Source organism: Strongylocentrotus purpuratus, unplaced genomic scaffold, assembly GCF_000002235.5.
Source record: "Strongylocentrotus purpuratus isolate Spur 01 unplaced genomic scaffold, Spur_5.0 spur5_scaffold_14, whole genome shotgun sequence".
Taxonomy (NCBI): domain Eukaryota; kingdom Metazoa; phylum Echinodermata; class Echinoidea; order Camarodonta; family Strongylocentrotidae; genus Strongylocentrotus; species Strongylocentrotus purpuratus.
In genome coordinates, this window is record NW_022145599.1 from 27,324,222 (window position 1) to 27,335,913 (window position 11,692).

At 35.5% G+C, this 11,692-nt stretch overlaps 1 protein-coding gene across 1 annotated transcript; it reads right to left on the reverse strand.

Annotated features, from left to right (window-relative positions):
* Positions 1-86: 86 nt before the first annotated feature.
* LOC115923827 (histidine-rich glycoprotein-like) lies at positions 87-944 on the reverse strand. The gene has a single exon (XM_030985182.1). The coding sequence runs from the start codon at positions 942-944 to the stop codon at positions 87-89; it is 858 nt and encodes a 285-aa protein (XP_030841042.1).
* Positions 945-11,692: the final 10,748 nt, after the last annotated feature.

An 11,692-nucleotide genomic window follows, 5' to 3' on the forward strand; every position in this document is an offset into this window, starting at 1 on the left:
TTTGTCTTCTTAACATCTTCTCAATTTCTCACGCTAAAGCTATTGAGGATAACAAACTTTTCTCCTCGTACCATTCGGGAATATCTCTAAAAATTGTCCATTCCTCTTGCCTCCTTCTCCTTCTCCCCAAACTTTGTGTACACTCGTATAGTTACTATAATGCGTAATAACATAGTAAACTGAAATCCGTAACTCTTGTTGACTCGTGACACGTCGAAAATGATACATCGAATCGGTTGTAGATGTGAATTGTGATGATGGGGATGACGATAGCAATGATGGGGGTGGTGTTGGAGGTCGTTGTGGTGCTTGAAGTAGTGGTGATGCATGGTGGCGGTGGTGACGGCGGTGTTGGTGTCGGAGGTCGGTGTGGTGCTTGAAGTAGTGGTGATGCATGGTGGCGGTGGTGGTGGTGTTTGTGTTGGTGTTGGAGGTCGGTGTGGTGCTTGAAGTAGTGGTGATGCATGGTGGCGGTGGTGGTGGCGGTGTTGGTTTTGGAGGTCGGTGTGGTGCTTGAAGTAGTGGTGATGCATGGTGGCGGTGTTGGTGGCGGTGTTGGTGTTGGAGGTCGGTGTGGTGCTTGAAGTATTGGTGATGCATGGTGGCGGTGTTGGTGGTGATGTTGGTGTTGGAGGTCGGTGTGGTGCTTGAAGTAGTGGTGATGCATGGTGGCGGTGTTGGTGGCGGTGTTGGTGTTGGAGGTCGGTGTGGTGCTTGAAGTAGTGGTGATGCATGGTGGCGGTGGTGGTGGTGTTGGTGTTGGTGTTGGAGGTCGTTGTGGTGCTTGAAGTAGTGGTGATGCATGGTGGCGGTGTTGGTGGCGGTGTTGGTGTTGGAGGTCGTTGTGGTGCTTGAAGTAGTGGTGATGCATGGTGGCGGTGTTGGTGGCGGTGTTGGTGTTGGTGTTGGAGGTCGGTGTGGTGCTTGAAGTAGTGGTGATGCATGGTGGCGTTGGTGGTGGCGGTGTTGGTGTTGGAGTTCGGTGTGGTGCTTGGAGTAGTGGTGATGCATGGTGGCGTTGGTGGTGATAATTTGTTGTTGGTGTGTGTATGTGTGTGTGCCTGAAATGAGGTGTTTATTTGCATTCAAGCATCAAAATATAATTGTGAGAAAAAATGTTATTGAAGTACAATGTTATCAATTTTTCTGAACTGTACAATATTTTGCTACTTTTCATTGCCAGTTTCTTTGGCAACCTTTTGACTGTTTCTATTTAGTTCCTGAATTACAAAAAAAACATTTTTTATTTCTCTTTCCAAGACGTATTTTTAGTTTGAAGCGGTTTTCATTAAAACCATACTTATAACAGAAGACTAACATTTTGTATATACACCCGATTGCGATGGTTATTACAACGTCTATCTCTCTGTCAATATTAATCTTAAGTAAACAAGAGATATCCATTCAAATATCAATATCAAAAGTGTACTTCACAACATGTTTGTTCTGTTCACATTCATTAAACGCATGCACTATGTCCTCTATGACGTGGCACTGGGGGCAGTATCTGTCGTCTGCTAATCCACATTTGTAAAGATTGTTTCCAACAGTTAGTATATTTTACAGCAACTTGAAATTGAACTATGTTAAAATACGTTGTATACGTTAGATTAAAAGACCAGTTTCTTTGTATCATATTTTCCCCAATAAGACAGCAGCTGTTGGCTGGTAAGTGACTGTTTAAAAAGTACCAGATTGTAGAAATGCTTACGTCACTGATAGGTAAAGACACTCTCCAAAATAATTAAAAAAAAGGTTTTCAAAAGAGTTAATAGGATCTACTGGTTCAGTTTCTTTTTTTATAAAATCACTGAACCAAATATTTGTAATAGCTTTCTTTAATTTAGTATAAATGAGTAAAATATTTTGCTTGTTTTTCCTTGTTTCAAGGAGTAATGTCAGGTATTTAACAGACAAAAAAGTCCTTCTCCTAAGAGGACCTTTATATAAATTATTCCACAACTAAATCAATCTGCGTAAAACACAGAATTCATATTTAAAGCAATATTTCTGTAATACCATATTATTTGCATATAAAAACATTTATCTTGTGCAGGATAATTTTCACAACAAGTACAACTTTAAAAAAAATATATTTCCAGGCTAGTAATATTTCTAAGTAGAAAACTGAAAGTTGCCATTTCTGGACTTTGAATAATTGATGGTCATAGTTACAGTTTAACAGAAAATTTACCCATCGAGCAAAGCAAACCAATAATTACACATATCTTTCCATGGACCTTTACTGCCATCCAATAATCTACCAAGCCATCTTATACAAAACTCAATATCTGTTTTTCAGTGTTAATTGTACGTAACCCCCCATCGGTCATAATCTTGAGTAAGGTAAAACTTTTTATCTTGCATTTTGGAATCTAAACAAAATTGAATACTAATTAATTCAATTTCTTCAGACACTTTGGGCCTGCGACTTCGCCAACAAATTCTAATTCATTTATTATATTCTCTAGATTACTTTTTTAAAAAGCTTTTTTTAAAGCTCGGGTGTGGGAGATTCGAAGTTGTGGTGTAAGAGCTTGAGAGGTGGTTGTTTTTTTTGTTGTCATTAATGTCGTTTCCATCGTCATTAGATGATTTTCGCCAGGCAATGTGAGAGGGCGTAGTTACTGGTCCTCTCTTAGTACTTTTGCTGTTGGATCGACGATAGCCTAGTGGCGTTGTGTTTGTGCAATTAACAATGTCAGTAAATTGTTAGTAGTTATTTTCTGTATCGCTATGCAGCTTGTTATTTTATAGAATTCATTAGGAAGGAAAGGAGGAAGTGGTTGAATAATAGTTGCGATCAGTTCATTATGTGAGGACGTTAGTTTAAACCCTCTCTCCGTATAATGAAGCAATTTATACAATTCATATAATGTAGCAATTTATACCGAGGATAGTACCACTGTCACTAATAGATAATATAGCGAAACGTAATTAATACTGTATGTGTATAGCTGAGCATCACAGTTCGTTGTACTTTCCACTGCCTTTAAAAAAAGCTACCACCTTTCCTATATATTCCTCGTTTCCTAGTAAATGACCTAGATTTGGATTTTGGGTCATTAGTGCTCTGTACCTTCTCCTTCTTTGTCTTTCATATTTTGGGCATGATAATAAAAAGTGCTCAATTGTTTCTATCGTCTGGCATTATACACATAGTCCAGTGTCGTGTTGAAGGTACCAAGGAGAAGGCAAACCCTTTGTGCATGTGGTCACAGTTTTTTCCCTCCAAATTACAGCCATGCATCTGAATACAGGAGAAGCCTCCTCGACTTCATTCACTCACATCAACTGTAAGTTCAAACTCTCTCTTTTTTTTTTCTTTCTTCATTTACTATAAAATGTGTGTATAGTCAGTTTAAAGCAAAATATGTGAATATGCATATCATGAAAAACATTCCATGCACTAAGGAAGTTAGGTATATATGGACTCAGTTTATCTTCTGTTTTTTTAATATAGGAACGAAATATCACAAATGGAAACAGAAATAATTATAACAAGATTACAAGTTTAAAGATGCATAGTACAGAGGATATTTCAAATGCATTTAGTTTCATAATCTAAAAAGATATGTAGTAAATAATCCTGTATAACTTGTTATTTCTGGTAAGTCTACCAGATACGTTGTTGGATAGTTGTTAAAGGGATAGTTGAGTTCTGTTTTCAGACCGCAAATGCCTTCAAAGTGCATGGTTATTGCTCTTATTCTTATCCATGACATTTATAGTGCCCTTTTAGAACCTAAAATTGCTTTGAAGGTCATTTTAGACACCAAAATTTGTGAAATTAGCCAATACGATCATACCAATTCAGCTCCACTTTCCAAAAAACATGGTGACCGTTAATTAATCATTTAATTAAAAATTACAATACATGAGCCAGATACTTGTGGGTAATATAAGCAACACGAAAATGCCAACTTCAGCATTGGCTGAAATACGACGTAAAAAGGCGTTATTTCGTTTTTTTCCAACGGTTTTTTCAAGTTTTTCAAAATATCTAATATTTCTTGTGGTACACAAGTATTAGAAATCTTTATATTTCAGCCGTCTCTGAACCGATTTTGATCAAACAAAGATGATTTTGTCATTTAAATGTATGTTCTTTCAAATTTGACACTCAGTTTTTCAGTATCTCACAAAAAAATTATTTTGTGTAGCGCCCTCTGCAACAGAACTCAACTATCCCTTTAAGGAAATAATTCAGGAGTTGACTGTGGTTCTCTTTTATTTATGATAAGGTGAATACATATTAAACCTAATTCACAAAGCCACTTTATATAACCTTTGAGCATAAATACCATTGATGAAGTATGATAAAATACAGCATACAATTTGATTATTGTTGTGAGTGTCAGCATTGAGATTGCCAATTGATTTTAGGCATCCTGTTTCATGATGTACATTTATTTAATCTATTTTGTTCATATTTCACATTTAAAAAGTGCAAGGATTATAACAGTGTGAGAAGAATTCTCATATTAATATAACTTCATGTGTAACATGATTAAAGGAAAACATCTTTATTGAGCTTGAATTAATGATGGTTGGATACCATAAAACATTAAATTAATTTCTTTTCCCAATTCAATAAGATTGGCAATATGTAATGAGTATTACAAACGAAGAGTATAGATATGAAATATACAGCATGGTTGCATATCGAACTATCCTGTGTATTCATGGTAATGGTAAACTATTTCTCAAAACCCCATTCTCCTTTTTTCATGCATGATACAGTATCAACGTTTTCATATTCTTGAATGTAGTTATGGAATCAAGCCTTTATATTCGTCTTTCTCTCTTTAATTATGTTATTCTTTTACAACGACCGGTCAAGATATTCATGGTACTTCTTTTAATGGTTTGCATAAACATGCAGAGCTTTGATAATTCCCAAATCTGCATGTAAAAGGACCTAATAATCACCCAAATACAAGGGATAGGGGTGGGAGAGGGATAGGGGAGGGGGGGGGGGGGGGGAGGGGGTCGCCAGGGCGAGTCTGAACAAAATTACCCGTAGACATAATATTCCTGGTTAATTACCATTCATTCATTTTGAACCATGTAAATAATATCAACGACTGTTGCCCTGATAGCTAAGATTTTTTTTCCCATTTGAGGAAAACGGTTTTTGTTAATCCAAGATATCAATACATCATCTCACTCTTCCTCTCTCCCCTCTCATATTCTCACTCTCTATCTATCTCTCTCTATCACCCCTGTCTCACTCTCACTCTCTCTCTCTCTCACTCACAAACACACACACACACACATATACATTCAATATAGATTCAATTCAATCCGTTTATATCAATTCCAGCAAAGACATTACAAATATTTACATGTAGGTAAATATAAGACATATTTTCATACATATACGAGTTTAAAAATATATATATTCGGTATAATAGACCTACAGTACAAATTAGAAAAAAACATTAGTATAGGAATTAGGATGGCCTTTTAAAAAAACTGAGGGTTTTATCGAGACGGCCAACCGAACAAAGTGTAAATGAAGTATATGGCAAGACGTGTTTGACATGCTTTTTTTTATTTACAATAGGAATAGGTGTAAAATATTACTTTATAATAACCATCATAACATAAAAAAGGACATACAAACAAATAAAGAAATACATTTACCTATACAAACCATACACAAAAGACATAAAGCAGTATAATGATTGAATAACAATTGTTAATACAAATTTCTTCAATTTTCTTTTAAATGTGCTGACTGATTGCATTTCAGTATTGTCATTATTATCATCACTGTTATTATTATTATTATCATCATTATTATCATAGTTGTTATTATCATTATCATTAGTATCATTATTATCAATATTATCATTATTGTCATTATTATCAATATTATTATTATTTTTGCTAGGCCTATTATCATTATTATGCCGGAGTACTTTGTTTTTAAAACTTTTTTGCCTCGTTGTCCTAAGTAGTTAAACGTTCCGATTCATCAACAGATGGGCCCTATATCATAATGGATATCGGATCATGATATTATATTAACATACCCCTGTCACACTAACGAGCCCGAAAGCACACTGAAACGCACCGAGCAAAAAAAAAACATTACATCACCCTGAGCGTCCAAAAATCGATCGGTTTGGAGTTGGTCTTCCGGTGTGACTGTATTATTACAAACGCATCGATCTCTATAAAAGGGAATTGAAATGGTAAAAGAAATCAACTGCAAGCGTGTACTAATGTTATCAGTATACTTCGTGACCAGGGCGTTGGTTGGACGTGCTACATCTATGATAGGGCGCTAGTTAAATTAATTACACAGATCGAGGGAGACAAAATAATCAAATTGGCGTCTGATCATGTACACTGCTAACAACATTTTTTTTTACTGGGTGTTTTAAGTAGACTTACAACTAATTCCAAATTCAGCAGTGCGACTAGTAACACGAATAAAGAAAGATGAATCAATATTCCCACTCTTAAAAATTGACATTGGCTACCCATCTAGTCCCGTATCAAGGTTAAAGGACTTTTATTAGCTTATCAATGTTTCCATCTTTTTGTTCCATCATATCTTATTGCATAGTAAAAAGAGTATAAACCAGACAGAACGCTGCGTTCCAGGAAAATAGTCATTATTTTATGTCCCACAAACTGTGACAAAATCTTACGGGGAAAGGTCATTTCCAGACTGCAGCCACCGATTTATAGAATAACTTGCCGGAAAACCTTAGAAATATACAAACAAACGAAAAGTTCAGGAGTTATTTGGTGATGTTGGTGGCAAAAAGTGTTATAGAGAGACAAGTGCTAGTTTGTCATGTCTTTTACCACTAGTCAATGACCGCGATGTGTTGCAATACTATATCGGTTTTTTCGTTCTTTTTGACAACAAAATTAAGTGTTTTTTCCCCAGTGACATCTCCATAATTGTTTTCCGTCGGAAACATTGTATTTTTATACGCTGTCGTATTTAACAAAATGTTATTGTGGAGGATTGTAGGAACATTCCGAAGATTCTAAAAATCTGACATTGAAGTTTACTTTGTTTGGTGCATTTAAGAACCCTTCTCCCTTCTTTTTAACATTATGTTATTTTATGAGCAAACTAAGAGCGAGAAAGGCATACTTGGGCCCTTATAACTCTCACTCACTCTCTCTCTCTATCTATTTCCTTCGTGTGTGTGTGTGTGTTTTTCTTTCTGTCTCACACATTCAGTTTAATTCAATTCAATTTATTTCTGTTACCAACAAAACATTACAAATCGATTATAAACACTTACAACAATATTTTTTTTTTAGGCTAAGAGTGTCCGCAGGAGAGGTAAAGGAAAATCGTCCGAATATCTTGTTGGGTGATTAAGAACTGAGCTAATAAAAAAAAACATTACTTGAAAAACGGATGGGAACATATTAATTTTACAATTGTATATAAATTGACCCAGTTGGAAAAAATATAAGTCTTTTACCTTTAGCATCTTATCTTCAAAAAATAAAGAGTCTGTATGGGAGCGAAAGGGGAATTACAAATAATACGAAAAATCTTCTTTTGTAATAACAACACTTTATCTAATGACGTTTGATGTGTGTTACCCCAAACTAAGATACCATAGGTAAAGTATGGGATTATCAAAGAACTTCTAAGCATAATTAATGAATAACGAGGAAGACATGTCTTTAATACCAATATTTAGGTAAATAATTTTACAAATATTGTAAATGTGTTTTTTTCTGAAAAGACTCCTTTGAAAAACTCTCCAATCCCCAATAAAATACTAGAATTTAAATCGTCACGAGGACGATTAAGGTGGTCTGTCTTCAAGTCTTATGATAGATTATAATACTTACTATATTGAGAAAGGGAGAAGTTATATAGACATGTAAACAATGATGATCATCATGATGATCATGATGATGATGATCCTGATAGTAATGGTGATGACGATGTTGATGATGATGATGATCATCATGATGATGTTGATGATGATCATCAACAGACCATGATGACATCTGATTGAAAAAAATGAGGGAACATTTAGATAGCATATAGTCTCAGCTACAACATACTCCAAAATCAACAAAAACCAAACGGAAACTAGAATTTAATTCGTCACGAGGACGAATAAGGTGGTCTGCCTTCAAGTTATATAGACATGTAAACAATGATGATCATCATGATGATCATGATGATGATGATCTTGATAGTAATTGTGATGACGAATATGATGATGATGATGATCATGATGATGTTGATGATTATCATCAACAGACCATGATGACATCAGACTGAAAAAAATGAGAGAACATTGAGATAGTATATAGTCTCAGCTACAACATACTCAAAAATCAACAAAAATCAAGCCGAAATAACGGCGATATTGCTCGCAAAAGACAAGAATGTAGAATCCAGATTTGAGAAAAAGTCATCTCCCATAAGGATTACACGCAAAAAGTAATGGATCAAGTGATAATAGGGTAATAATAAATTAAATATGGTTGTTTATTACATTATTTGCGATTGTATGTGTTTTAATATTCAAAGGAGATGGTACAGTGAAAGGTCAAAAAGAAAAAAAAGTGAAGAAAAAAAATTGTTGGAGACGCCCGGACTCGAACCAGGGACCTCGAGGTCGGAAGTCAAGTGCGTTGCCGATATACCAAAACATTTCCTATAGAGATTACACGTAAACGGAAAATGTAATTCTCAAATCCCACTTTGTAAGTGAAATATGAGCATGATCCCGGCATCTGATCGAAAAATAAAAGGCACACTTGTGATAGCTTATTGTCTCAGCTACAACATACTCAAAGCTCAGCGTAAACAAAGATAAAACGACGGAGATATTGCTCGCGAAAGACGAGAATGTAGAAACCAGTTTTGAGAAAAAGTCATGTCCCATAGAGAATACACGCAAAATGTGAAAAATTGACATGCCTCCTTTAATCGCAAAAATACGCCATGATGCCTTTGTCAAAATGAAATATCGTGGTGACTGCATTTGTAGAGAATATTCTAAGGTAGAACATATCAAAATTTGAAAGAAAATTGATCAATATTTGCAGAGATACAATCAATTTTCCAAAAATCTGCTGACGTCATAATATGAAAATTGAAATTTTGAGTTCGGAGGCCATTATGATGACGTCATGAGTTAATTGAGGGTCAAATGAAACATGAAATCATATCTCCAACTCATAATCTATTTAAATATGAAAGAAATTGGGGGGTATCTATCCATCCTGAAGAGTTACAATGAATTTTGTATAGGCATGTTTTTGCACATGTATGTTATGTATTACAAGAGCTCGCACGCACGGTAATTATCTTAAACGGACGCTCATTCCGTTATTAATGGGCAGAAAAAGTTGAACAAGGTATCAAAATGCTTGAAAAAATGTGCCAAATATGATGACAGAAAAAATTTGGCGATTCTATGTTGGAAGATGCAATTATGCGCGAAAACGCGCGCGCATGTCCGTGCGCGCGTTTTTTTGCAAAATGCTTAAAATGGCCTGAAACGTATGCAAAATTAATTTGGAACGAATTTGACCATTTTAAAATTTTAATGCGCGCGTACGTGCGCGTCGAGGTGCGCGCGCAAATTTTTTTGACATTTTTCGTTGACCTTTGACCTGAAGTTGATGTATACCAAATATGGTTGATTTTTGATGACTCGTTATCGAGATATGATACTGACCTGATTTTTACAAAATGGCGCCTGGATGACGTCACGATGACCCCATGAACTTGAAAAAGGTTTCGGGAACTTCATATCATAGGGCCTGATGACTAGCAGAAATTTGAAGGAAATTGACCAGGTCGAGTTCGAGTAAACGTATACACAAAAAAAGTGTACGGAATAAATAAAAATAAATAAAGAATAAAGAATAAAGAATAAAGAATAAAGAAAGAAAATTCTAACGAAATCAATAGGTGATCTGTCATCGACAGACCACCTAATAACGGCGATATTGCTCGCAAAAGACAGGAATGTAGAATCCAGATTTGAGAAAAAGTCATCTCCCATAGGGACTACACTCAAAAAGTAATGGATCAAGTGATAATAGGGGAATAATAAAGTAAACATGGTTGTTTATAACATTATTTGTGATTCTACGTGTTTTAATAAGCAAAGGAAAAGGTACAGTGAAAGGTCAAAAAGAAAAAAAAAGTGAAGAAAAAAATTGTTGGAGACGCCCGGACTCGAACCAGGGACCTCGAGGTCGGAAGTCAAGTGCGTTACCGATGTACCAAAATATTTCCCATAGAGATTACACGTAAACGGAAAATGGAATTATCAAATCCCACTTTGTAAGTGAAATATGAGCATGATCCCGGCATCTGATCGAAAATTAAAGGGCACACTTACGATAGCATATTGACTCAGCTACAACATACTCAAAGCTCAGCGTAAACGAAGATAAAACGACGGAGATATTGCTCGCGAAAGACAAGAATGTAGAAACCAGTTTTGAGAAAAAGTCATGTCCCATAGAGAATACACGCAAAATGTGAAAAATTGACATGCCTCCTTTAATCGCAAAAATACGCCATGATGCCATTGTTCAAATGAAATATCGTGTGAAATACATTCGTAGAAAATATTCTCAGCTAAAACATATCAAAATTTGAAAGAAAATTGATCAACATTTACAGAGATACAATCAATTTTCCAAAAATCTGCTAACGTCATAATATGCAAATTGAAATTTTAAGTTCGGAGGCCATTATGATGACGTCATGAGTTAATTGAGGGTCAAATGAGACATGAAATCATATCTCCGACTCATGATCTATCTAAATATGAAAAAAATTGGGGGTATCTATCCATTCTGAAGAGTTAAAATGAATTTTGTATAGGCTTGTTTTTGCACATGTAATGTGGATAGGGATAATGCAGATCCGCGTGTGCTGTAAACTTTGACGGACGCTCATTGCGTTATCACTGGTCAGAAAAAGGTGAACAAGGTATCAAAATGCTTGGAAAAATGTGGTTGATATGATAGAGAAAATTTGGCGTTTCCATGTTGTAAAATGTCAGTACGCGCACTTACGCGCGGAAACGCGCGCAAAAAAGTGCTCTCGCGCAAAATCTTGAAAATGCTTACAATTGCCTGAAACGTGTGCAAAAAAAATTTGGAACGAATTTGAGCATTTTAAAATTTTAATGCGCGCGTACGTGCGCGTCGAGGTGCGCGCGCAAATTTTGTTGACATTTTTAGTTGAACTTTGACCTGAAGTTGATGTATACCAAATATGGTTTATTTTTGAAGACTCGTTATCGAGATATGATAATGACTTGATTTTTACAAAATGGCGCCTGGATGACGTCACGATGACCCCATGAACTTGAAAAAGGTTTCGGGAACTTGATATTATAGGGCCTAATGACTATCAGAAATTTGAAGGAATTTGACCAAGTCGATTTCGAGTAAACGTATACACAAAAAAAGTGTACGGAAGAAATAAAAACTAGAATTTAAATCGTCACGAGGACGAATAAGGTGGTCTGCCTTCAAGTTATATAGACATGTAAACAATGATGATCATCATGATGATCATGATGATGATGATCTTGATAGTAATGGTGATGTCGAATATGATGATGATGATGATCATGATGATGTTGATGATTATCATTAACAGACCATGATGACGGACTGAAAAAAATGAGAGAACATTTAGATAGTATATAGT

Bases quoted from the DNA above. Each gene is read 5' to 3' on its own strand.
- LOC115923827 (XM_030985182.1), bottom strand. From the start codon at position 944: ATGCATCACCACTACTTCAAGCACCACACCGACCTCCAACACCAACAC.